The sequence below is a fragment of the Pimephales promelas genome, chromosome 4, assembly GCF_988280905.1.
Source record: "Pimephales promelas chromosome 4, fPimPro1.hap1.1, whole genome shotgun sequence".
In the NCBI taxonomy this organism is placed as follows: domain Eukaryota; kingdom Metazoa; phylum Chordata; class Actinopteri; order Cypriniformes; family Leuciscidae; genus Pimephales; species Pimephales promelas.
In genome coordinates, this window is record NC_142772.1 from 31,413,946 (window position 1) to 31,441,563 (window position 27,618).

Genomic DNA, 27,618 nt, shown 5'->3' on the forward strand with positions numbered 1-27,618 from the left:
AATAACATCACAGCTGTGATTTGGTCACAGACATGCGCCAGATCGTCACAGTCGTGATGTTATTTGCGATTATCCTCCAACACATTTTTATCACTGATTTACAATCAGTTTTGCTGAGTAAAACAAATCATCAATCCCTTTTTGCAAAAATTAGAGGCTCAAAACCTGTTTTCTTTGAACAAAATGATCAACATACAGCTGTTATTGGACGACATGGGTGAACATGGTTTCTCAGCTATTCACATCGAGTGTTCAGGCTTTGTTTGGCTTGAGATTGACTAAACTTAATATCTTATGCATACTCACATTCAGTAAATAAATGCATAATTAGGCCTATACACTCACTTACATCGGCAGCAGAGCTGAACTTAATATGAGAACCTAAAAGCCGATATCCAAAGAGTCCCTGAAATTGTTCACCAGGGCACGTTTATTTTCTCCCACTCTCTACTTGTTACCATCCAAACAATTACTTTGTACCTGCTGAAATTGCTGGTGTTGGTATTTTCATAGGATTTACGAATTTCACTCTCTGCAGGAGAAACGGATAGCATCTCTGGACGCGGCTAACGCGAGGCTAATGAGCGCCCTGTCCCAGCTGAAAGAGCGCTACAGCATGCAGACGAGGAACGGCATCTCTCCCACCAACCCCACCAAACTGCAGATCACAGAAAACGGGGAGTTTCGCAACAGCTCCAATTGCTGAACACAATGAAGGCAGAGGACATGAGCAGGTGTGCAGAGATTCTGTAAGTGAACACTGAGAGAAACGCTTGGCAAAGCCATTGTTTGGAAATGTGGAGAAAGATCCACTGTAAACATCCACCGGTGAGACTACTGTTCAAGTACTTCATGTTAGGACACACCACTAGACTTTCATTCGTGTTTCACTATAGCTAACTGTAAAATATAAAAGAAAAAACAATACAGCTGACTTGGTGACATTATACAGATATTAAAAAAAAAGTCATATTACAGCTTTAAAAAATGGTGTTTTCATACAGCCTTTAAAAAAAGAAACTAGATTTTGTCCCATTTATTTCTAGTAGTCTCTACTTTAATAAGACATGACTGAAACTGTGGAGAATTTAGCGCTCTCCTCCATATTAGATCACTTTCTGTTTCTCCCTACATAGTGCACTTTGTCTCTCCATCATGAGAAGCCTTAAAATGTTGCATCTGAAATATGTTTTTTTATTTTTATTTTGTACAGTTCAGATGAACATTATAATAGATTATAATGTGCATAGATTTTAAAAAGTATATATTTTACATTTCTCCATTAACACGTTTTCTGATTTTTAATCTTGACAAAAATGTTTGTAACAAACATTACAAGTGTCAATTTTGGTCCAATTTTAGATATGCCAATATTTTGAATCAGCACAAACTGCTCGGACGGAGCAGAGCGAATGTTTTGGACACTACAGTAGACCAATTTTAATTTGAAGTTTTTGAAAACTGCCTTGTTTAATCTTGTGTTTTCTTCCTACAATGTTTGGAAGAGTTTTGCATTTTTTCTTCATTGTTTTTTTTAAGCCTTTTTAAATCTTTGGTTCATGTGTGTTTACTTTTATGTGTTGCCTCATCGGTCCAAATTGCTGCACACTTTCATTTGGCTCATTTAGAGTTTGTATATTTTTGTATTTAATATTGTATGCGAGAACTCTTCTGCATTTATCATGTTCGGCACTGAGGTGCAGCATGGAGCTGCTGTGTTCCTTTAACTTGTTGGTCTTTGAGGAAGTTAGACACAAGACGCGTCTAGATTTTGTTGCAAAAATATACAGAAACATATTATGGGACATGTAAGATAGAGATGCTATTTTTAAGGGAAAATGTCTCTGGATATGAGCTCTAATGGAGTAATATGTGAATAAGTTAAAATTACATATATATATATATATATATAAAGCAACGTTCATGGTTACTCTAGTGTGAATGGCCGTGTTACATGTCTGAAATGTGAGATCAGATTGAGAGGCAACAATCTAACAAGCACAAACCAGATCTGCCGCCCCAGCTTCTCAAATGCGTTGAAGACTATGCACTTTTCCCCTTTGTCGTGTCCACTTGGGTTTACTTCACTCCATGAACATGTAGCAAACTCAAGGTGCTCCTTGTTATTATTAATCCAGGGAGGCTCTGATTTGTCATTAGTTTTATTTGTAGCATTATCATTCGTAGCACTGTAGCCGAACGCTAAATCCAGTGTAATGCCATGAGACTAACAATTGGACTGTGTTAGATACCTCAACCTGTCAAATGTTCTTTTGATGCCCTGGTAAAGTAGTTTTGCATGTACTGAATGCTTCAGCACTGTCTAAATAAGGCAGATCGGTGTCTAGGGTCATTTAAAATGCATTTGATCAACTTTTAAACTCGGCTAGGGGCTCGTGTTGTTGCACAAAAGAGAACCAATATTTATTTTTCTCATAGACTCGGCTGTCAACTTCTCAGTTTGTTCATGCTCTGCTTTTAATGAGGTTGGATTTTTTTGCAGAGTCATTGTGTCTATTTTCATCCACATGGGAAGCTACTAGGGAGTCAAAAAATAGTTCTTTAGAAAAATATTAAATAAAAGTTTTTTGCTGTCGTCTCAGTTCTTTTCATCAGATGTGTCTTTATCTGGCTTCAGGTCAGTTCTCAAAGTTTAGGAAAGTTTTGCAAGTAAAACTATTTGCGCATCCTTTTTTTTTTCAAGCAGTCAATGTGAAATAGTAGCTATGTGAAATAAATGATATAAAAGAGAAAATATATAAAATCTATAAATGAGTACCTAAAATATGTTGTATGTTTTATAATCCTTGTAGAAAAGATTTTTTGTAAGTATGTTTAAAGTAAAGTATTGGCTGGACCCTTGCCTTGTTTTAGAACAATGACAAGAATAATAATGTACAGAGAAATGTGTCCATGTTAAGAACTATACAATTGTGGCTGTGCAATTTATGTACATTTGCAACTAGAATAATTAAAGTTTTATTTAGTTATTTCATATCCCTGCTTTGTTGTCTTCATTACTTAATCATTCACTTGACAAGCATAATGCCACAATCATAAAATGTGGTTTGTTTCCTACTGACTTTTTTTTTTCTGAACCCAAAGTATAACGTTACATCAGCCAACTATTGGTTTGTCAAAATGTATCGCATTTAAAAAATCTTACCAATCCCACACTTTGGAAAGGGTGTATGTGTGTGTATATACTGAGAACAACTGAAGAAATATAATGAAACCATACTGTATATTGTTTGAAATCCAATGTTTATTCATGACCATAAAAGGTGCATCTCAGTTAAGCCTAATGTGTACATATGTAGATGCGTGCAGCTGCAATGTAATATTAAATGATCTGTGTAAATATGTGCTAATCCTGTGAGATGTCCTCTTGCATTAAACCACGGCAAACTCATTTTTTCCCTTCTATCATAATTTCTACATGCAGTTCATTAAATTACTTGTTTAAGTGAAAAACAATAAATAATAAATCTCTATGGGTATAAATAAAACACAACTTCGTAAACTTTGGGTGCACTTGGTGCCATGCCTGGTGTTAACAGCATTCCCTAACGAAAGGCCACCGTGTTGTTCTGCCTATTTAAAGGTGGCCATTTGAGATTATTAGCTGCTTTTCTGAAGTGAAGTGGTGATACGACAGCATCCCTTCCCTTTAAGAAACACCAAATCCCTGGGATAATTTCACAAGGATGCTTTGTCATCCCTGCAGTGATTGATTCACACAAATACTACCCACATTACCTGAAGGTAAGCATATAGGAGCAACGTGGCACAAGTCACATGCTCACACACTGTCCGCACATTTAGCACTGAAACAAGTGCCTGAGTTTTAGTGTACTGGCATCAGAACACATCTGTTACATTTTTTTTTTTTTTGTGTAGTGTGTTGAAAGAAATATCTTTATCTGAGCTATGTATAAACAATTCAACTTATAGCTATTGCACAGAGAATGAATCTATCCTGGCTTCTATATTTTATGATATTGGGTCCATTATTCTTGTTTATTTATTCAAAAGCACATGGCATTCCCCTCTGGACATTCCTCAGAAGTCATGGAACTGTTTGTATGTGTCAGATTGTCAGTTCTCTGTGTTTGCTTTAGCAGAGAGTTGCATCGGCTGTTGCCGTAGATGGTGTCGGCGTGTCACTGCTGGGGAACTGAACGTTTTTGGCGCTGATGATTGAGTTGGTTGTGACCGGTGTGGCCGTGGCTTCTCACTATGGCTCTGCCCCTCGAGCGCCCCCTCACACACCTCCAGCAGCAAGACCACCTGCTCCCGCAGGGGTACGGCCTTGAACCTGCGTGCTGCCAGGTAGAAAAAGGCCTCAATAAATGCCTGAAGACACATTCCTGAAAGAGAGAGAGAGAGCTTACTTTTATTAGATGCTCAAAATTAACAAATCGCTTCCTTAGTTAAAATATACAATCATGTGTCGAAAAGTCAAAAAGACAGATGGTTTAGTCAGAATAAACATTTACAGTATTTTGAATAATAATTATGAATAAATAGAATTAAATTCATTTACAAGGATATTGCGCAAAACGTGGGGTACTGCACGAGGGAAAAGGCCTTTGGGACCATCTTATGACAGTTGACATTTTGATGAAAAATTAAAGAAGTAAAAAATGAAACCTGCATGTATGAATCATTTACAATAAGATTAATACCATGCATTAAGAAAATAAGACTAACAACTTTGTGCCAACTTTGCTATAACTTCGTCACCCATACATGTAACATATATAACAATGAAATTGGTTTAAAAAAATTTGTAAGAAATTTTGTTTGGTTTGTACAGATTATTACCAAATAATCTATACAAACCAAACAAGACAATGCATGTAATTTGTCATTTAAATAGTATACTGACAAGAGAATGGAAAATTTGAGAAGAGTCATTAGTGACATTATTTCCTAGTTGTAAAAGGCTTTAATCAGAAGCGTACGTATTGCAGATTTTCCCTTCCGCTTGTTTATTAATTAATGGGGCTTCATCTGTGTATTATTTAGTGAATGTGGTTTCAGTAATATCTCCATGCTGATGAAAACTTAATCTATATTTATGTTCCTGCTAAAATAACTCCATCTGCGAGCACGCAAATCATCAGCGGTGAATTCTCAAGGTCACATCTGAGCCTGAGAGTCGAGGGAGGAAAAACACACACACAGCTTTAATCTAAACAGAAACTTTGAACATTTTAAACATGAAGAAAGAGAGCCGTGAAATTCTCTCTGCACAAGACAGCGGAAAGACACTTGCTGTTAATACAAATATTCAGGTTCTCAGGAACCCTCAGGGGGTTTGAGCCTGAAGATGGATGCGGATCTCTTGTCAGACTACATATACTGAGCGTTAATGAGCCCTCACTGCGTACATGATGGAGCCGTGAAATACGTCTCGAAATAAAACAGAGGCTGCGTGCTGTGCTGGTCAGAAATATGTGTACATTGAGAATAGATGGCAACAGTTAATAAAGCAATACTGTTTCCCAGAAGGAGAAAATGAGTTTCATTAAGCAGACAAATGAAGGAGCGCTTAAAGAACTCCGCATCATCCTGTCAAATGAAGCAGACTGAGCTCTGGGATGGATAGGAGCGAAGAGAGGAACTCAAAGACCGATAAATCCTTCCTCCTTTAAGTATTCTGTCCAAGTGTCCAGTCAGCATTCCTCAATAGCAAATGTATTACTATTAATGAAGATCACGGCAGCGCTATCTCTCCCTTTCCTCCTCGGGGATAAACAGTCTGACCCACCACCGCTTTTAAACAGCTACTTCTATTATTTATAAATATCAACCTTATCCACCAGTTATTACTTTCCTCTCGCCACTGACACAATTTGTCTTCTATGAGTGTGTGTGTGTGTGTGTGTGTGTTGATTTCCAACTGCAAGGCGCTAATGACCAAATTCAGAGCAACCTTCCGAAATTCAGCTCACGTCATTCCACTCTGGCCATTTAGGAGCTCAGAGACTCAAGTATATATTCAGTCTTTCTTTTGATTAGGAGAAGCAAGGCCTAGCATGAATTATTCATTTCATACGTTCCTCCAAGACAATGATGCTAGCATGACCTAACCTAATGCACCATCACAAGGAATATTACCAATGCTCATTTAAAAGCAGAAATTACTTATGGGCACATTAGCTTTGGCACACACACACACACACACACGTACAATGTTCCCATTTACCAAAAGTATCTTTTTAATGTGAAAGCAAAAAAAAAAAAAACATTAAAGAAATTAAAATATGAAAGATTGAGGCAGAGCTTGAAAATTTGGTTATGTGGCATTAGTTGATTGGCCATGTATTTTTCCAATTTACAAGTACTGGGCAAATGAACGAAGAAGTGAATTTATTTGTCAATTATCTCCCCTGACGATCTCATTTATGACTGCATGTGAGGGGAAATGCGCTATGATGAACGGTTGCAAATGCGTCTTTTATTGGAGGCTGTTTAACAGCTTTTTGATTGTGTGTCAGCCTCGGGAGTGAAGATATGCTGTAAATTGCATCATGATCGGTGGGCTGCTTGCCTGCTTCTCTGGAGTCGGGGAGCATTCCAGCCCAGCGGCGTGTGATGTCGATGTACAGGATGTCCACTGAAGCCATCGAGAAGCTGCTGTTACTCAGCTTGCAGTTCCTAAAGGAGACAGTACGTTGCCTTATTCTGACAATGGAAACACTAAGAGGCTCTATGGATGCAGAATCGTGTCAATCAATGTAACAGTTGTGGTTAGATTAACATGTCTTCATTTGACAGATGTTGCTTTGAAGGTTAGAACCTTGGCTTTGCCACTGCCATCCTCTAACAATCGAGATACAGGAATTAATGACTTGCCTGATGAAGGTTCGGAAACTGGTCGGCCCCAGTCTCATGGTTCCTTTGACACCAAGGAAGCGCAGGAAAATGGCAGCAATACGTTCCACGACCCGCAAGTTATTAAACTGCTTGGTGTATTTGGGGAAGACTTGTTTTAAACACAAAGTTGGAAGAGAATCCATCAAGCCTTCTTTCTCATCACCTCCCGTCTCCGCAGCAATAGCGTCTTCTGGTGAACCGCCCCCCGTGTTTAACCTGTTGGCACAGAAACAAAGATTTAACTCAATACACACACAAAATCATTTTTGTAGACCTGAAACATTGGATATATATATATATATATAGATATATATACACATTTATATATTTTCAATAAGTAACAGAAAAATTGATATAGCATTTAAAAAAGAAATATTAAAATACAATTGACAAATAATTTGTTTTTAAATTGTAATAATGAAAACTTTATAACCACGCTAGCTTTAACCATTTTAACTGGTGACCTATGCAATAAAATATATTGTACTAAGTTACTCTCTCTCTCTCTTTTTATATTTTGTCACATTTAAGAGACTAGATGAGGAAAAAAAGTCAAGGTCACGTAAGAAACAGCTTAACAAGATTTTGTGATAACAGCATTACACAAAGAAAATCTGTCAAGTAGGAGAATGGAGGATTTCAAACCAAAAGAACTAAAAAAATATATAAAATAAAATAAAAAATCCTCAGTGAACAGCATCACAAACCACAAGCCTTACAATTTTCTCTCATTAGACCCCCTCTTTCTCTCATTTACCCCTGGACAACATAATGAAAAACAATTATTTAACAATCACAAAACCAACAGAGCGAACTGCAGTCCTCTCATACGTGCACTGAGCCCAGATGGCCGAGGAACCAAAAGCAGTTTGTTGTGTGTAACAGTTAGATGACTGCATTTCAGCACTGATGTAAGTAACTCTGCACTTTTAATCTAAGTGTATGCGCTTCCATGGCTTCTAAACTGAAGGTTGTGGCTCGAGACTTAGGGTAAAAGTGCTAATGACACTGACATGACTTAACTAACACACTTAATAGGTTTACTTGAAGACTGGAAGAGTCTTCTCTCTCACATACTGTCTCACATACTGTCACATTCTGCCTTCTTGTCCTTGATTTTCAGGATCATGACAGAATCATGTTTTGTGTGCAAGCGCATGGCCTGTTTGGGCCATGTGCTTGTGTTGTCTCGTTACGTTACCCCGCCCCCTTGTTATCCTCGTCTTGTCATAATTGTCTATTCAGTTTCACCTGTCCTTGTCATTAGTGTTCCCCTTTATAATCCGCTTGTGTTTGCTATCCTGTGTCGGTTCATTGTTTGAGGTTTGACTTTGTCATATGTTGCGTGAGTCTTTGCTAAACTTACAATACCTGTGCTGTGAGTACCTTGTGAGAGTCTTGTGTAGTATCATTACTGATCCTGTTTCCCTTGTTTTCTGTATAATTAAACATTGAGTCACTACATCCAGTCTGCGCTTGGCTTCTCCTTCCACCCCACATAACACATACAACCATTAGCACGCACATACACCATCTTCACCATCTGAGGTGTTTTTTTCTGCTTCACAAACTTAATACATTCAACATAAATCAACACATTTCAACATGATAATATGCATACTACTAAAGTTCCCTTGGCCTTTGGAATTAAAATATCCCCACATCATCACACACCCTTCACCATATAGAGATTGGCATGGTTTTATTTCAGTTAGCCTACTAGCTGGTTTGATTTGGATTGAGAGAAGATCTTATGGAAAGTACCCCACGCCAATCTATATTTGGTGAAGGGTACTGTATGTGATGGCCAAGGGAACTTTAATAGGGTGCATATATTATCCTGGATCCATGAAATAACTGGCCTTTAAAAAGAAAAATCTGACTGACTCTGGGAATTTAACATAGGGGTATCCTGACTTTTAAGGAAGAAAATGTATTTATTAATGATACATTATTTATTCACAAAGAAAATTGGTATCCTTAAAGGTTGGATTTTTCCTCTTTTTTTTAATTAAGGCATTAAGATCAATTTCCAAAAGATAATTTTTTATTCCTCTTTTTAGGCAACTTCAGCATGGGTGTCCAAACTTATTTACATCCCTGTATTTATTGAAATATCTAATCACCTCAGGGTCATCTGAGCTAATTTCCCACAGAAGTCTCTGAAAATAAGCAAGATAAACCGGTCCAACAAGACACATGATGATCGACATCACAAGTAGAGCAACAGCACCAATCAGTGGTGGAATGTAACGAAGTACAAATACTTAAGTAAATTTTTCACGTATCTTTACTTTACTTAAGTAAAATAAATAGCACATACTTATTACTTTTACTTCGTGACATTTTGCAGCAATTATTATACTTTCTACTCCACTACATTTCTACAACTTCTGTTACATTTTTATTACATTTTCTGATCAGTTTTTCCCCTGCCAAAACCTGGCCATCTTTCCCCTGCCAAAATCTGGCCGTCCGTCCGTTGCACCTTTGTCTCACCGGTGACGTTTGGTTGCCATAGAGCCTCCATTTTTGCACTCAGGTCTAAGTCCCATGGCCCTCTATCAGAATCCAGAGTTTCAAGAAGATTGGAGAAACTTATTTTTTCGCACAAAAAAAAAAAACGACAGGGGTAACACTGTCGTTTTTTTTTTTTGGTAGAAATTTTGAGTTTCTCTGATCTTCTTGAAACTCTGGATTCTGATAGAGGGCCATGGGACTTAGACCTGAGTGCAAAAATGGAGGCTCTAGACCCTTCCAGAGCTGAGATATTGAGATACCACGTAGCATTTATGCCATTATAAATATCTCAATATCTCAGCTTTGGAAGGGGCTAGAGCCTCCATTTTTGCACTCAGGTCTAAGTCCCATGGTCCTCTATCAGAATCCACAGTTTCAAGAAGATTGGAGAAACTTAATTTTTCGCACAAAAAAATGGAGGCTCTAGACCCTTCCAGAGCTGAGATATTGAGATATTTATAATGGCATAAATGCTACGTGGTATCTCAATATCTCAGCTCTGGAATGGTCTAGAGCCTCCATTGTTGCACTCAGGTCTAAGTCTCATGGCCCTCTATCAGAATCCAGAGTTTCAAGAAGATTGGGGATACTTAATTTTTCGCCCCCCCCAAAAAAACGTAAGGGGTAACACTGTGGTTTTTTTTTTGGGTCGAAATTTTTAAGTTTGATATCTCAGCTCTGGAAGGGTCTAGAGCCTCCATTGTTGCACTCAGGTCAAAGTCTCACAGCCCTCTATCATAATCCAGAGTTTTGAGGAGATTTGAGAAACTTAATTTTTTGCCCAAAAATGAAAAAAACGAAAGGGGTTACACTGTCGTTTTTTTTTCGGGTCGAAATTTTGAGTTTCGATATCTCAGCTCTGGAAGGGTCTAGAGCCTCCATTGTTGCACTCAGGTCTAAGTCTCATGGCCCTCTATCAGAATCCAGAGTTTCAAGAAGATTGGGGATACTTAATTTTTCGCCCCCCCCCAAAAATAACGTAAGGGGTAACACTGTCGTTTTTTTTTTTGGGTCGAAATTTTGAAGTTTGATATCTCAGCTCTGGAAGGGTCTAGATCATCCATTTTTGCACTTAGGTCAAAGTCTCACTGCCCTCTATCATAATCAAGAGTTTTGAGAAGATTGGAGAAACTTAATTTTTCGCCCAAAAATGAAGAAAAAAACGAAAGTGGTAACACTGTCGTTTTTTCTTCGGGTCGAAATTTTGAGTTTCGATATCTCACCTCTGGAAGGGTCTAGAGCCCTCATTTTTGCACTCAGGTCAAAGTCTCGTGGCCCTCTATCAGAATCCAGAGTTTTGAGAAGATTGGAGAAACTTAATTTTTCGCCCAAAAATGAAAAAAAAAAACGAAAGGGGTAACACTGTCGTTTTTTTTTTCAGGTCGAAATTTTGAAGTTTGATTTCTCAGCTCTGGAAGGGTCTAGATCAACCATTTTTGCACTCAGGTCAAAGTCTCACAGCCCTCTATCATAATCCAGAGTTTTGAGAAGATTGGAGAAACTTAATTTTTCGCCCAAAAATGAAAAAAACGAAAGGGGTTACACTGTCGGTTTTGTTTTTTTCGGGTCGAAATTTTGAAGTTTGATATCTCAGCTCTGGAAGGATCTAGATAATCAATTTTTGCACTCAGGTCAAAGTCTCACAGCCCTCTATCATAATCCAGAGTTTTGAGAAGATTGGAGAAACTTAATTTTTCGCCCAAAAATGAAAAAAAAAAACGAAAGGGGTAACACTGTCGTTTTTTTTTGGGTCGAAATTTTGAGTTTCGATATCTCAGCTCTGGAAGGGTCTAGAGCCTCCATTGCTGCACTCAGGTCTAAGTCTCATGGCCCTCTATCAGAATCCAGAGTTTCAAGAAGATTGGGGATACTTAATTTTTCACCCCCCCCCCCCAAAAAAAACGTAAGGGGTAACACTGTCGTTTTTTTTCTGGTCGAAATTTTGAAGTTTGATATCTCAGCTCTGGAAGGGTCTAGATCATCCATTTTTGCACTCAGGTCAAAGTCTCACAGCCCTCTATCATAATCCAGAGTTTTGAGAAGATTGGAGAAACTTAATTTTTCGCCCAAAAATGAAAAAAAACGAAAGGGGTTACACTGTCGTTTTTTTTTTCGGGTCGAAATTTTGAAGTTTGATATCTCAGCTCTGGAAGGATCTAGATAATCCATTTTTGCACTCAGGTCAAAGTCTCACAGCCCTTTATCATAATCCAGAGTTTTGAGAAGATTGGATAAACTTAATTTTTCGCCCAAAAATGAAAAAAAAAACGAAAGGGGTAACACTGTCGTTTTTTTTTCTTGTCGAAATTTTGAATTTCGATATCTCAACTCTGGAAGGGTCTAGAGCCTCCATTTTTGCACTCAGGTCAAAGTCTCACATCCCTCTATCATAATCCAGAGTTTTGAGAAGATTGGAGAAACATAATTTTTCGCCCAAAAATGAAAAAAAAACGAAAGGGGTAACACTGTCGTTTTTTTTTTCTGGTCGAAATTTTGAATTTCGATATCTCAACTCTGGAAGTGTCTAGAGCCTCCATTTTTGCACTCAGGTCAAAGTCTTGTGGCCCTCTATCAGAATCCAGAGTTTTGAGAATATTGGAGAAACTTAATTTTTCGCCCAAAAATGAAAAAAAATCGAAAGGGGTAACACTGTCGTTTTTTTTTTCGGGTCGAAATTTTGAATTTTGATATCTCAGCTCTGGATGGGTCTAGATCATCCATTTTTGCACTCAGGTCAAAGTCTCACTGCCCTCTATCATAATCCAGAGTTTTGAGAAGATTGGAGAAACTTAATTTTTTCGCCCAAAAATGAAAAAAACGAAAGGGGTAACACTGTCGTTTTTTTTCGGGTCGAAATTTTCAAGTTTGATATCTCAGCTCTGGAAGGGTCTAGATCATCCATTTTTGCACTCAGGTCAAAGTCTCACAGCCCTCTATCATAATCCAGAGTTTTGAGAAGATTGAAGAAACTTAATTTTTCGCCCAAAAATGAAAAAAAAAAACGAAAGGGGTAACAGTGTCGTTTTTTTTTTCGGGTCGAAATTTTGAGTTTCGATATCTCAGCTCTGGAAGGGTCTAGAGCCTCCATTTTTGCACTCATGTCAAAGTCTCGTGGCCCTCTATCAGAATCCAGAGTTTTGAGAAGATTGGAGAAACTTAATTTTTCGCCCAAAAATGAAAAAAAACGAAAGGGGTAACACTGTCGGTTTTTTTTCGGGTCGAAATTTTGAGTTTCGATATCTCAGCTCTGGAAGGGTCTAGAGCCTCCATTGTTGCACTCAGGTCAAAGTCTCACAGCCCTCTATCATAATCCAGAGTTTTGAGAAGATTGGAGAAACTTAATTTTTCGCCCAAAAATGAAAAAAACGAAAGGGGTTACACTGTCGTTTTTTTTTTCGGGTCGAAATTTTGAGTTTCGATATCTCAGCTCTGGAAGGGTCTAGAGCCTCCATTGTTGCACTCAGGTCTAAGTCTCATGGCCCTCTATCAGAATCCAGAGTTTCAAGAAGATTGGGGATACTTAATTTTTCGCCCCACAAAAAAAACGTAAGGGGTAACACTGTCGTTTTTTTTTTGGGGTCGAAATTTTGAAGTTTGATATCTCAGCTCTGGAAGGATCTAGATAATCCATTTTTGCACTCAGGTCAAAGTCTCACAGCCCTTTATCATAATCCAGAGTTTTGAGAAGATTGGATAAACTTAATTTTTCGCCCAAAAATGAAAAAAAAAACGAAAGGGGTAACACTGTCGTTTTTTTTTCTTGTCGAAATTTTGAATTTCGATATCTCAACTCTGGAAGGGTCTAGAGCCTCCATTTTTGCACTCAGGTCAAAGTCTCACATCCCTCTATCATAATCCAGAGTTTTGAGAAGATTGGAGAAACATAATTTTTCGCCCAAAAATGAAAAAAAAACGAAAGGGGTAACACTGTCGTTTTTTTTTTCTGGTCGAAATTTTGAATTTCGATATCTCAACTCTGGAAGTGTCTAGAGCCTCCATTTTTGCACTCAGGTCAAAGTCTTGTGGCCCTCTATCAGAATCCAGAGTTTTGAGAATATTGGAGAAACTTAATTTTTCGCCCAAAAATGAAAAAAAATCGAAAGGGGTAACACTGTCGTTTTTTTTTTCGGGTCGAAATTTTGAATTTTGATATCTCAGCTCTGGATGGGTCTAGATCATCCATTTTTGCACTCAGGTCAAAGTCTCACTGCCCTCTATCATAATCCAGAGTTTTGAGAAGATTGGAGAAACTTAATTTTTTCGCCCAAAAATGAAAAAAACGAAAGGGGTAACACTGTCGTTTTTTTTCGGGTCGAAATTTTCAAGTTTGATATCTCAGCTCTGGAAGGGTCTAGATCATCCATTTTTGCACTCAGGTCAAAGTCTCACAGCCCTCTATCATAATCCAGAGTTTTGAGAAGATTGAAGAAACTTAATTTTTCGCCCAAAAATGAAAAAAAAAACGAAAGGGGTAACAGTGTCGTTATTTTTTTCGGGTCGAAATTTTGAGTTTCGATATCTCAGCTCTGGAAGGGTCTAGAGCCTCCATTTTTGCACTCATGTCAAAGTCTCGTGGCCCTCTATCAGAATCCAGAGTTTTGAGAAGATTGGAGAAACTTAATTTTTCGCCCAAAAATGAAAAAAAACGAAAGGGGTAACACTGTCGGTTTTTTTTCGGGTCGAAATTTTGAGTTTCGATATCTCAGCTCTGGAAGGGTCTAGAGCCTCCATTGTTGCACTCAGGTCAAAGTCTCACAGCCCTCTATCATAATCCAGAGTTTTGAGAAGATTGGAGAAACTTAATTTTTCGCCCAAAAATGAAAAAAACGAAAGGGGTTACACTGTCGTTTTTTTTTTCGGGTCGAAATTTTGAGTTTCGATATCTCAGCTCTGGAAGGGTCTAGAGCCTCCATTGTTGCACTCAGGTCTAAGTCTCATGGCCCTCTATCAGAATCCAGAGTTTCAAGAAGATTGGGGATACTTAATTTTTCGCCCCACAAAAAAAACGTAAGGGGTAACACTGTCGTTTTTTTTTTGGGGTCGAAATTTTGAAGTTTGATATCTCAGCTCTGGAAGGGTCTAGATCATCCATTTTTGCACTTAGGTCAAAGTCTCACTGCCCTCTATCATAATCAAGAGTTTTGAGAAGATTGGAGAAACTTAATTTTTCGCCCAAAAATGAAAAAAACGAAAGGGGTAACACTGTCGTTTTTTTTTTCTGGTCGAAATTTTGAATTTCGATATCTCAACTCTGGAAGTGTCTAGAGCCTCCATTTTTGCACTCAGGTCAAAGTCTCGTGGCCCTCTATCAGAATCCAGAGTTTTGAGAATATTGGAGAAACTTAATTTTTCGCCCAAAAATGAAAAAAAACGAAAGGGGTAACACTGTCGTTTTTTTTTCGGGTCGAAATTTTGAATTTTGATATCTCAGCTCTGGAAGGGTCTAGATCATCCATTTTTGCACTCAGGTCAAAGTCTCACTGCCCTCTATCATAATCCAGAGTTTTGAGAAGATTGGAGAAACGTAATTTTTTCGCCCAAAAATGAAAAAAAACGAAAGGGGTAACACTGTCGTTTTTTTTTCGGGTCGAAATTTTCAAGTTTGATATCTCAGCTCTGGAAGGGTCTAGATCATCCATTTTTGCACTCAGGTCAAAGTCTCACAGCCCTCTATCATAATCCAGAGTTTTGAGAAGATTGAAGAAACTTAATTTTTCGCCCAAAAATGAAAAAAAAAAACGAAAGGGGTAACAGTGTCGTTTTTTTTTTCGGGTCGAAATTTTGAGTTTAGATATCTCAGCTCTGGAAGGGTCTAGAGCCTCCATTTTTGCACTCATGTCAAAGTCTCGTGGCCCTCTATCAGAATCCAGAGTTTTGAGAAGATTGGAGAAACTTAATTTTTCGCCCAAAAATGAAAAAAAAACGAAAGGGGTAACACTGTCGTTTTTTTTTTCGGGTCGAAATTTTGAGTTTCGATATCTCAGCTCTGGAAGGGTCTAGAGCCTCCATTGTTGCACTCAGGTCAAAGTCTCACAGCCCTCTATCATAATCCAGAGTTTTGAGAAGATTGGAGAAACTTAATTTTTCGCCCAAAAATGAAAAAAACGAAAGGGGTTACACTGTCGTTTTTTTTTCGGGTCGAAATTTTGAGTTTCGATATCTCAGCTCTGGAAGGGTCTAGAGCCTCCATTGTTGCACTCAGGTCTAAGTCTCATGGCCCTCTATCAGAATCCAGAGTTTCAAGAAGATTGGGGATACTTAATTTTTCGCCCCCCTAAAAAAAACGTAAGGGGTAACACTGTCGTTTTTTTTTTGGGTCGAAATTTTGAAGTTTGATATCTCAGCTCTGGAAGGGTCTAGATCATCCATTTTTGCACTTAGGTCAAAGTCTCACTGCCCTCTATCATAATTAAGAGTTTTGAGAAGATTGGAGAAACTTAATTTTTCGCCCAAAAATGAAAAAAACGAAAGGGGTAACACTGTCGTTTTTTTTTTTGGGGTCGAAATTTTCAAGTTTGATATCTCAGCTCTGGAAGGGTCTAGATCATCCATTTTTGCACTCAGGTCAAAGTCTCACAGCCCTCTATCATAATCCAGAGTTTTGAGAAGATTGGAGAAACTTAATTTTTCGCCCAAAAATGAAAAAAAAAAAAACGAAAGGGGTAACACTGTCGTTTTTTTTTCGGGTCGAAATTTAGAATTTTGATATCTCAGCTCTGGAAGGGTCTAGAGCCTCCATTTTTGCACTCGGGTCAAAGTCTCACAGCCCTCTATCATAATCCAGAGTTTTGAGAAGATTGGAGAAACTTAATTTTTCGCCCAAAAATGAAAAAAAAACGAAAGGGGTAACACTGTCGTTTTTTTTTTTCGGGTCGAAATTTAGAATTTTGATATCTCAGCTCTGGAAGGGTCTAGAGCCTCCATTTTTGCACTCAGGTCAAAGTCTCGTGGCCCTCTATCAGAATCCAGAGTTTTGAGAAGATTTGAGAAACTTAATTTTTCGCCCAAAAATGAAAAAAAAAAAAACGAAAGGGGTAACACTGTCGTTTTTTTTTTCGGGTCGAAATTTAGAATTTTGATATCTCAGCTCTGGAAGGTTCTAGAGCCTCCATTTTTGCACTCAGGTCAAAGTCTCGTGGCCCTCTATCAGAATCCAGAGTTTTGAGAAGATTGGAGAAACTTAATTTTTCGCCCAAAAATGAAAAAAAACGAAAGGGGTAACACTGTCGTTTTTTTTTCGGGTCGAAATTTTGAGTTTCGATATCTCAGCTCTGGAAGGGTCTAAAGCCTCCATTGTTGCACTCAGGTCTAAGTCTCATGGCCCTCTATCAGAATCCAGAGTTTCAAGAAGATTGGGGATACTTAATTTTTCACCCCCCCCAAAAAAAACGTAAGGGGTAACACTGTCGTTTTTTTTTCTGGTCGAAATTTTGAAGTTTGATATCTCAGCTCTGGAAGGGTCTAGATCATCCATTTTTGCACTCAGGTCAAAGTCTCATGGCCCTCTATCAGAATCCAGAGTTTTGAGAAGATTGGGGATACTTAATTTTTCGCCCAAAAATGAAAAAAACGAAAGGGGTAACACTGTCGTTTTTTTTTCGGGTCGAAATTTTGAATTTTGATATCTCAGCTCTGGAAGGGTCTAGATCACCCATTTTTGCACTCAGGTCAAAGTCTCACAGCCCTCTATCAGAATCCAGAGTTTTGAGAAGATTGGAGAAACTTAACTTTTCGCCCAAAAATGAAAAAAAACGAAAGGGGTAACACTGTCGTTTTTTTTTTCGGGTCGAAATTTTGAGTTTCGATATCTCAGCTCTGGAAGGGTCTAGATCATCCATTTTTGCACTCAGGTCAAAGTCTCACAGCCCTCTATCATAATCCAGAGTTGTGAGAAGATTGGAGAAACTTAATTTTTCGCCCAAAAATGAAAAAAACGAAAGGGGTTACACTGTCGTTTTTTTTTTCGGGTCGAAATTTTGAAGTTTGCTATCTCAGCTCTGGAAGGATCTAGATAATCCATTTTTGCACTCAGGTCAAAGTCTCACAGCCCTTTATCATAATCCAGAGTTTTGAGAAGATTGGAGAAACTTAATTTTTCGCCCAAAAATGAAAAAAAAACGAAAGGGGTAACACTGTCGTTTTTTTTTCTTGTCGAAATTTTGAATTTCGATATCTCAACTCTGGAAGGGTCTAGAGCCTCCATTTTTGCACTCAGGTCAAAGTCTCACAGCCCTCTATCATAATCCAGAGTTTTGAGAAGATTGGAGAAACTTAATTTTTCGCCCAAAAATGAAAAAAAACGAAAGGGGTAATACTGTCGTTTTTTTTTTCGGGTCGAAATTTTGAATTTTGATATCTCAGCTCTGGAAGGGTCTAGATCATCCATTTTTGCACTCAGGTCAAAGTCTCACTGCCCTCTATCATAATCCAGAGTTTTGAGAAGATTGGAGAAACTTAATTTTTTCGCCCAAAAATGAAAAAAACGAAAGGGGTAACACTGTCGTTTTTTTTTCGGGTCGAAATTTTCAAGTTTGATATCTCAGCTCTGGAAGGGTCTAGATCATCCATTTTTGCACTCAGGTCAAAGTCTCACAGCCCTCTATCATAATCCAGAGTTGTGAGAAGATTGGAGAAACTTAATTTTTCGCCCAAAAATGAAAAAAACGAAAGGGGTTACACTGTCGTTTTTTTTTTTCGGGTCGAAATTTTGAAGTTTGATATCTCAGCTCTGGAAGGATCTAGATAATCCATTTTTGCACTCAGGTCAAAGTCTCACAGCCCTTTATCATAATCCAGAGTTTTGAGAAGATTGGAGAAACTTAATTTTTCGCCCAAAAATGAAAAAAAACGAAAGGGGTAACACTGTCGTTTTTTTTTTCTTGTCGAAATTTTGAATTTCGATATCTCAACTCTGGAAGGGTCTAGAGCCTCCATTTTTGCACTCAGGTCAAAGTCTCACAGCCCTCTATCATAATCCAGAGTTTTGAGAAGATTGGAGAAACTTAATTTTTCGCCCAAAAATGAAAAAAACGAAAGGGGTAACACTGTCGTTTTTTTTTTCGGGTCGAAATTTAGAATTTTGATATCTCAGCTCTGGAAGGGTCTAGATCATCCATTTTTGCACTCAGGTCAAAGTCTCACAGCCCTCTATCATAATCCAGAGTTTTGAGAAGATTGGAGAAACTTAATTTTTCGCCCAAAAATGAAAAAAAAAAAAACGAAAGGGGTAACACTGTCGTTTTTTTTTCGGGTCGAAATTTAGAATTTTGATATCTCAGCTCTGGAAGGGTCTAGAGCCTCCATTTTTGCACTCGGGTCAAAGTCTCACAGCCCTCTATCATAATCCAGAGTTTTGAGAAGATTGGAGAAACTTAATTTTTCGCCCAAAAATGAAAAAAAAACGAAAGGGGTAACACTGTCGTTTTTTTTTTCGGGTCGAAATTTAGAATTTTGATATCTCAGCTCTGGAAGGGTCTAGAGCCTCCATTTTTGCACTCAGGTCAAAGTCTCGTGGCCCTCTATCAGAATCCAGAGTTTTGAGAAGATTTGAGAAACTTAATTTTTCGCCCAAAAATGAAAAAAAAAAAAACGAAAGGGGTAACACTGTCGTTTTTTTTTTCGGGTCGAAATTTAGAATTTTGATATCTCAGCTCTGGAAGGTTCTAGAGCCTCCATTTTTGCACTCAGGTCAAAGTCTCGTGGCCCTCTATCAGAATCCAGAGTTTTGAGAAGATTGGAGAAACTTAATTTTTCGCCCAAAAATGAAAAAAAACGAAAGGGGTAACACTGTCGTTTTTTTTTCGGGTCGAAATTTTGAGTTTCGATATCTCAGCTCTGGAAGGGTCTAAAGCCTCCATTGTTGCACTCAGGTCTAAGTCTCATGGCCCTCTATCAGAATCCAGAGTTTCAAGAAGATTGGGGATACTTAATTTTTCACCCCCCCCAAAAAAAACGTAAGGGGTAACACTGTCGTTTTTTTTTCTGGTCGAAATTTTGAAGTTTGATATCTCAGCTCTGGAAGGGTCTAGATCATCCATTTTTGCACTCAGGTCAAAGTCTCATGGCCCTCTATCAGAATCCAGAGTTTTGAGAAGATTGGGGATACTTAATTTTTCGCCCAAAAATGAAAAAAACGAAAGGGGTAACACTGTCGTTTTTTTTTCGGGTCGAAATTTTGAATTTTGATATCTCAGCTCTGGAAGGGTCTAGATCACCCATTTTTGCACTCAGGTCAAAGTCTCACAGCCCTCTATCAGAATCCAGAGTTTTGAGAAGATTGGAGAAACTTAACTTTTCGCCCAAAAATGAAAAAAAACGAAAGGGGTAACACTGTCGTTTTTTTTTTCGGGTCGAAATTTTGAGTTTCGATATCTCAGCTCTGGAAGGGTCTAGATCATCCATTTTTGCACTCAGGTCAAAGTCTCACAGCCCTCTATCATAATCCAGAGTTGTGAGAAGATTGGAGAAACTTAATTTTTCGCCCAAAAATGAAAAAAACGAAAGGGGTTACACTGTCGTTTTTTTTTTTCGGGTCGAAATTTTGAAGTTTGCTATCTCAGCTCTGGAAGGATCTAGATAATCCATTTTTGCACTCAGGTCAAAGTCTCACAGCCCTTTATCATAATCCAGAGTTTTGAGAAGATTGGAGAAACTTAATTTTTCGCCCAAAAATGAAAAAAAAACGAAAGGGGTAACACTGTCGTTTTTTTTTCTTGTCGAAATTTTGAATTTCGATATCTCAACTCTGGAAGGGTCTAGAGCCTCCATTTTTGCACTCAGGTCAAAGTCTCACAGCCCTCTATCATAATCCAGAGTTTTGAGAAGATTGGAGAAACTTAATTTTTCGCCCAAAAATGAAAAAAAACGAAAGGGGTAATACTGTCGTTTTTTTTTTCGGGTCGAAATTTTGAATTTTGATATCTCAGCTCTGGAAGGGTCTAGATCATCCATTTTTGCACTCAGGTCAAAGTCTCACTGCCCTCTATCATAATCCAGAGTTTTGAGAAGATTGGAGAAACTTAATTTTTTCGCCCAAAAATGAAAAAAACGAAAGGGGTAACACTGTCGTTTTTTTTTCGGGTCGAAATTTTCAAGTTTGATATCTCAGCTCTGGAAGGGTCTAGATCATCCATTTTTGCACTCAGGTCAAAGTCTCACAGCCCTCTATCATAATCCAGAGTTGTGAGAAGATTGGAGAAACTTAATTTTTCGCCCAAAAATGAAAAAAACGAAAGGGGTTACACTGTCGTTTTTTTTTTCGGGTCGAAATTTTGAAGTTTGATATCTCAGCTCTGGAAGGATCTAGATAATCCATTTTTGCACTCAGGTCAAAGTCTCACAGCCCTTTATCATAATCCAGAGTTTTGAGAAGATTGGAGAAACTTAATTTTTCGCCCAAAAATGAAAAAAAACGAAAGGGGTAACACTGTCGTTTTTTTTTTCTTGTCGAAATTTTGAATTTCGATATCTCAACTCTGGAAGGGTCTAGAGCCTCCATTTTTGCACTCAGGTCAAAGTCTCACAGCCCTCTATCATAATCCAGAGTTTTGAGAAGATTGGAGAAACTTAATTTTTCGCCCAAAAATGAAAAAAACGAAAGGGGTAACACTGTCGTTTTTTTTTTCGGGTCGAAATTTAGAATTTTGATATCTCAGCTCTGGAAGGGTCTAGATCATCCATTTTTGCACTCAGGTCAAAGTCTCACAGCCCTCTATCATAATCCAGAGTTGTAAGAAGATTGGAGAAACTTAATTTTTCGCCCAAAAATGAAAAAAACGAAAGGGGTTACACTGTCGTTTTTTTTTTCGGGTCGAAATTTTGAAGTTTGATATCTCAGCTCTGGAAGGATCTAGATAATCCATTTTTGCACTCAGGTCAAAGTCTCACAGCCCTCTATCATAATCCAGAGTTTTGAGAAGATTGGAGAAACTTAATTTTTCGCCCAAAAATGAAAAAAACGAAAGGGGTAACACTGTCGTTTTTTTTTCGGGTCGAAATTTTGAGTTTCGATATCTCAGCTCTGGAAGGGTCTAGATCATCCATTTTTGCACTCAGGTCAAAGTCTCACAGCCCTCTATCATAATCCAGAGTTGTGAGAAGATTGGAGAAACTTAATTTTTCGCCCAAAAATGAAAAAAACGAAAGGGGTTACACTGTCGTTTTTTTTTTCGGGTCGAAATTTTGAAGTTTGATATCTCAGCTCTGGAAGGATCTAGATAATCCATTTTTGCACTCAGGTCAAAGTCTCACAGCCCTTTATCATAATCCAGAGTTTTGAGAAGATTGGAGAAACTTAATTTTTCGCCCAAAAATGAAAAAAAACGAAAGGGGTAACACTGTCGTTTTTTTTTTCTTGTCGAAATTTTGAATTTCGATATCTCAACTCTGGAAGGGTCTAGAGCCTCCATTTTTGCACTCAGGTCAAAGTCTCACAGCCCTCTATCATAATCCAGAGTTTTGAGAAGATTGGAGAAACTTAATTTTTCGCCCAAAAATGAAAAAAACGAAAGGGGTAACACTGTCGTTTTTTTTTCTGGTCGAAATTTTGAATTTCGATATCTCAACTCTGGAAGTGTCTAGAGCCTCCATTTTTGCACTCAGGTCAAAGTCTCGTGGCCCTCTATCAGAATCCAGAGTTTTGAGAAGATTGGAGAAACTTAATTTTTCGCCCAAAAATGAAAAAAAACGAAAGGGGTAACACTGTCGGTTTTTTTTCGGGTCGAAATTTTGAGTTTCGATATCTCAGCTCTGGAAGGGTCTAGAGCCTCCATTGTTGCACTCAGGTCAAAGTCTCACAGCCCTCTATCATAATCCAGAGTTTTGAGAAGATTGGAGAAACTTAATTTTTCGCCCAAAAATGAAAAAAACGAAAGGGGTTACACTGTCGTTTTTTTTTTCGGGTCGAAATTTTGAGTTTCGATATCTCAGCTCTGGAAGGGTCTAGAGCCTCCATTGTTGCACTCAGGTCTAAGTCTCATGGCCCTCTATCAGAATCCAGAGTTTCAAGAAGATTGGGGATACTTAATTTTTCGCCCCACAAAAAAAACGTAAGGGGTAACACTGTCGTTTTTTTTTTGGGGTCGAAATTTTGAAGTTTGATATCTCAGCTCTGGAAGGGTCTAGATCATCCATTTTTGCACTTAGGTCAAAGTCTCACTGCCCTCTATCATAATCAAGAGTTTTGAGAAGATTGGAGAAACTTAATTTTTCGCCCAAAAATGAAAAAAACGAAAGGGGTAACACTGTCGTTTTTTTTTTCTGGTCGAAATTTTGAATTTCGATATCTCAGCTCTGGAAGTGTCTAGAGCCTCCATTTTTGCACTCAGGTCAAAGTCTCGTGGCCCTCTATCAGAATCCAGAGTTTTGAGAATATTGGAGAAACTTAATTTTTCGCCCAAAAATGAAAAAAAACGAAAGGGGTAACACTGTCGTTTTTTTTTCGGGTCGAAATTTTGAATTTTGATATCTCAGCTCTGGAAGGGTCTAGATCATCCATTTTTGCACTCAGGTCAAAGTCTCACTGCCCTCTATCATAATCCAGAGTTTTGAGAAGATTGGAGAAACGTAATTTTTTCGCCCAAAAATGAAAAAAAACGAAAGGGGTAACACTGTCGTTTTTTTTTCGGGTCGAAATTTTCAAGTTTGATATCTCAGCTCTGGAAGGGTCTAGATCATCCATTTTTGCACTCAGGTCAAAGTCTCACAGCCCTCTATCATAATCCAGAGTTTTGAGAAGATTGAAGAAACTTAATTTTTCGCCCAAAAATGAAAAAAAAAACGAAAGGGGTAACAGTGTCGTTTTTTTTTTCGGGTCGAAATTTTGAGTTTAGATATCTCAGCTCTGGAAGGGTCTAGAGCCTCCATTTTTGCACTCATGTCAAAGTCTCGTGGCCCTCTATCAGAATCCAGAGTTTTGAGAAGATTGGAGAAACTTAATTTTTCGCCCAAAAATGAAAAAAAAAACGAAAGGGGTAACACTGTCGTTTTTTTTTCGGGTCGAAATTTTGAGTTTCGATATCTCAGCTCTGGAAGGGTCTAGAGCCTCCATTGTTGCACTCAGGTCAAAGTCTCACAGCCCTCTATCATAATCCAGAGTTTTGAGAAGATTGGAGAAACTTAATTTTTCGCCCAAAAATGAAAAAAACGAAAGGGGTTACACTGTCGTTTTTTTTTCGGGTCGAAATTTTGAGTTTCGATATCTCAGCTCTGGAAGGGTCTAGAGCCTCCATTGTTGCACTCAGGTCTAAGTCTCATGGCCCTCTATCAGAATCCAGAGTTTCAAGAAGATTGGGGATACTTAATTTTTCGCCCCCCTAAAAAAAACGTAAGGGGTAACACTGTCGTTTTTTTTTTGGGTCGAAATTTTGAAGTTTGATATCTCAGCTCTGGAAGGGTCTAGATCATCCATTTTTGCACTTAGGTCAAAGTCTCACTGCCCTCTATCATAATTAAGAGTTTTGAGAAGATTGGAGAAACTTAATTTTTCGCCCAAAAATGAAAAAAACGAAAGGGGTAACACTGTCGTTTTTTTTTTTGGGGTCGAAATTTTCAAGTTTGATATCTCAGCTCTGGAAGGGTCTAGATCATCCATTTTTGCACTCAGGTCAAAGTCTCACAGCCCTCTATCATAATCCAGAGTTTTGAGAAGATTGGAGAAACTTAATTTTTCGCCCAAAAATGAAAAAAAAAAAAACGAAAGGGGTAACACTGTCGTTTTTTTTTCGGGTCGAAATTTAGAATTTTGATATCTCAGCTCTGGAAGGGTCTAGAGCCTCCATTTTTGCACTCAGGTCAAAGTCTCACAGCCCTCTATCATAATCCAGAGTTTTGAGAAGATTGGAGAAACTTAATTTTTCGCCCAAAAATGAAAAAAAAACGAAAGGGGTAACACTGTCGTTTTTTTTTTCGGGTCGAAATTTAGAATTTTGATATCTCAGCTCTGGAAGGGTCTAGAGCCTCCATTTTTGCACTCAGGTCAAAGTCTCGTGGCCCTCTATCAGAATCCAGAGTTTTGAGAAGATTTGAGAAACTTAATTTTTCGCCCAAAAATGAAAAAAAAAAAAAACGAAAGGGGTAACACTGTCGTTTTTTTTTCGGGTCGAAATTTAGAATTTTGATATCTCAGCTCTGGAAGGTTCTAGAGCCTCCATTTTTGCACTCAGGTCAAAGTCTCGTGGCCCTCTATCAGAATCCAGAGTTTTGAGAAGATTGGAGAAACTTAATTTTTCGCCCAAAAATGAAAAAAAACGAAAGGGGTAACACTGTCGTTTTTTTTTCGGGTCGAAATTTTGAGTTTCGATATCTCAGCTCTGGAAGGGTCTAAAGCCTCCATTGTTGCACTCAGGTCTAAGTCTCATGGCCCTCTATCAGAATCCAGAGTTTCAAGAAGATTGGGGATACTTAATTTTTCACCCCCCCAAAAAAAAACGTAAGGGGTAACACTGTCGTTTTTTTTTCTGGTCGAAATTTTGAAGTTTGATATCTCAGCTCTGGAAGGGTCTAGATCATCCATTTTTGCACTCAGGTCAAAGTCTCATGGCCCTCTATCAGAATCCAGAGTTTTGAGAAGATTGGGGATACTTAATTTTTCGCCCAAAAATGAAAAAAACGAAAGGGGTAACACTGTCGTTTTTTTTTCGGGTCGAAATTTTGAATTTTGATATCTCAGCTCTGGAAGGGTCTAGATCACCCATTTTTGCACTCAGGTCAAAGTCTCACAGCCCTCTATCAGAATCCAGAGTTTTGAGAAGATTGGAGAAACTTAACTTTTCGCCCAAAAATGAAAAAAAAACGAAAGGGGTAACACTGTCGTTTTTTTTTTCGGGTCGAAATTTTGAGTTTCGATATCTCAGCTCTGGAAGGGTCTAGATCATCCATTTTTGCACTCAGGTCAAAGTCTCACAGCCCTCTATCATAATCCAGAGTTGTGAGAAGATTGGAGAAACTTAATTTTTCGCCCAAAAATGAAAAAAACGAAAGGGGTTACACTGTCGTTTTTTTTTTCGGGTCGAAATTTTGAAGTTTGATATCTCAGCTCTGGAAGGATCTAGATAATCCATTTTTGCACTCAGGTCAAAGTCTCACAGCCCTTTATCATAATCCAGAGTTTTGAGAAGATTGGAGAAACTTAATTTTTCGCCCAAAAATGAAAAAAACGAAAGGGGTAACACTGTCGTTTTTTTTTCTGGTCGAAATTTTGAATTTCGATATCTCAACTCTGGAAGTGTCTAGAGCCTCCATTTTTTGCACTCAGGTCAAAGTCTCGTGGCCCTCTATCAGAATCCAGAGTTTTGAGAATATTGGAGAAACTTAATTTTTCGCCCAAAAATGAAAAAAAACGAAAGGGGTAATACTGTCGTTTTTTTTTTCGGGTCGAAATTTTGAATTTTGATATCTCAGCTCTGGAAGGGTCTAGATCATCCATTTTTGCACTCAGGTCAAAGTCTCACTGCCCTCTATCATAATCCAGAGTTTTGAGAAGATTGGAGAAACTTAATTTTTTCGCCCAAAAATGAAAAAAACGAAAGGGGTAACACTGTCGTTTTTTTTTTCGGGTCGAAATTTTCAAGTTTGATATCTCAGCTCTGGAAGGGTCTAGATCATCCATTTTTGCACTCAGGTCAAAGTCTCACAGCCCTCTATCATAATCCAGAGTTGTGAGAAGATTGGAGAAACTTAATTTTTCGCCCAAAAATGAAAAAAACGAAAGGGGTTACACTGTCGTTTTTTTTTTCGGGTCGAAATTTTGAAGTTTGATATCTCAGCTCTGGAAGGATCTAGATAATCCATTTTTGCACTCAGGTCAAAGTCTCACAGCCCTTTATCATAATCCAGAGTTTTGAGAAGATTGGAGAAACTTAATTTTTCGCCCAAAAATGAAAAAAAACGAAAGGGGTAACACTGTCGTTTTTTTTTTCTTGTCGAAATTTTGAATTTCGATATCTCAACTCTGGAAGGGTCTAGAGCCTCCATTTTTGCACTCAGGTCAAAGTCTCACAGCCCTCTATCATAATCCAGAGTTTTGAGAAGATTGGAGAAACTTAATTTTTCGCCCAAAAATGAAAAAAACGAAAGGGGTTACACTGTCGTTTTTTTTTTCGGGTCGAAATTTTGAAGTTTGATATCTCAGCTCTGGAAGGATCTAGATAATCCATTTTTGCACTCAGGTCAAAGTCTCACAGCCCTCTATCATAATCCAGAGTTTTGAGAAGATTGGAGAAACTTAATTTTTCGCCCAAAAATGAAAAAAACGAAAGGGGTAACACTGTCGTTTTTTTTCGGGTCGAAATTTTGAGTTTCGATATCTCAGCTCTGGAAGGGTCTAGATCATCCATTTTTGCACTCAGGTCAAAGTCTCACAGCCCTCTATCATAATCCAGAGTTGTGAGAAGATTGGAGAAACTTAATTTTTCGCCCAAAAATGAAAAAAACGAAAGGGGTTACACTGTCGTTTTTTTTTTCGGGTCGAAATTTTGAAGTTTGATATCTCAGCTCTGGAAGGATCTAGATAATCCATTTTTGCACTCAGGTCAAAGTCTCACAGCCCTTTATCATAATCCAGAGTTTTGAGAAGATTGGAGAAACTTAATTTTTCGCCCAAAAATGAAAAAAAACGAAAGGGGTAACACTGTCGTTTTTTTTTTCTTGTCGAAATTTTGAATTTCGATATCTCAACTTTGGAAGGGTCTAGAGCCTCCATTTTTGCACTCAGGTCAAAGTCTCACAGCCCTCTATCATAATCCAGAGTTTTGAGAAGATTGGAGAAACTTAATTTTTCGCCCAAAAATGAAAAAAACGAAAGGGGTAACACTGTCGTTTTTTTTTCTGGTCGAAATTTTGAATTTCGATATCTCAACTCTGGAAGTGTCTAGAGCCTCCATTTTTGCACTCAGGTCAAAGTCTCGTGGCCCTCTATCAGAATCCAGAGTTTTGAGAATATTGGAGAAACTTAATTTTTCGCCCAAAAATGAAAAAAAACGAAAGGGGTAACACTGTCGTTTTTTTTTTCGGGTCGAAATTTTGAATTTTGATATCTCAGCTCTGGAAGGGTCTAGAGCCTCCATTTTTGCACTCAGGTCAAAGTCTCGTGGCCCTCTATCAGAATCCAGAGTTTTGAGAAGATTTGAGAAACTTAATTTTTCGCCCAAAAATGAAAAAAAAAAAAAACGAAAGGGGTAACACTGTCGTTTTTTTTTTCGGGTCGAAATTTAGAAT

The 27,618-nt window shown here is 38.1% G+C and overlaps 2 protein-coding genes across 7 annotated transcripts in view; one reads left to right on the plus strand and one right to left on the minus strand.

Annotated features, from left to right (window-relative positions):
- dab2ipb (DAB2 interacting protein b) overlaps positions 1-2,997 on the plus strand; it is a 120,054-nt gene extending 117,057 nt beyond the window's left edge. For all 6 annotated transcript variants that reach the window (XM_089130265.1, XM_089130267.1, XM_089130268.1 and 3 more), the window contains one exon: positions 539-2,997. In XM_089130265.1, coding sequence (XP_088986391.1) covers positions 539-706 — 168 coding nt within the window. In that variant the 3' untranslated portion in view covers positions 707-2,997. The remainder of the gene's footprint in view (positions 1-538) is intronic.
- Positions 2,998-3,900: 903 nt separating this feature from the next.
- ttll11 (tubulin tyrosine ligase-like family, member 11) overlaps positions 3,901-27,618 on the minus strand; it is a 92,120-nt gene continuing 68,402 nt past the window's right edge. Inside the window, exons 7-9 of the mRNA XM_039658224.2 lie at positions 6,865-7,101; positions 6,560-6,666; positions 3,901-4,370 (exon numbers count right to left, since the gene is read on the minus strand). Coding sequence (XP_039514158.2) covers positions 4,099-4,370; positions 6,560-6,666; positions 6,865-7,101 — 616 coding nt within the window. The 3' untranslated portion in view covers positions 3,901-4,098. The remainder of the gene's footprint in view (positions 4,371-6,559; positions 6,667-6,864; positions 7,102-27,618) is intronic.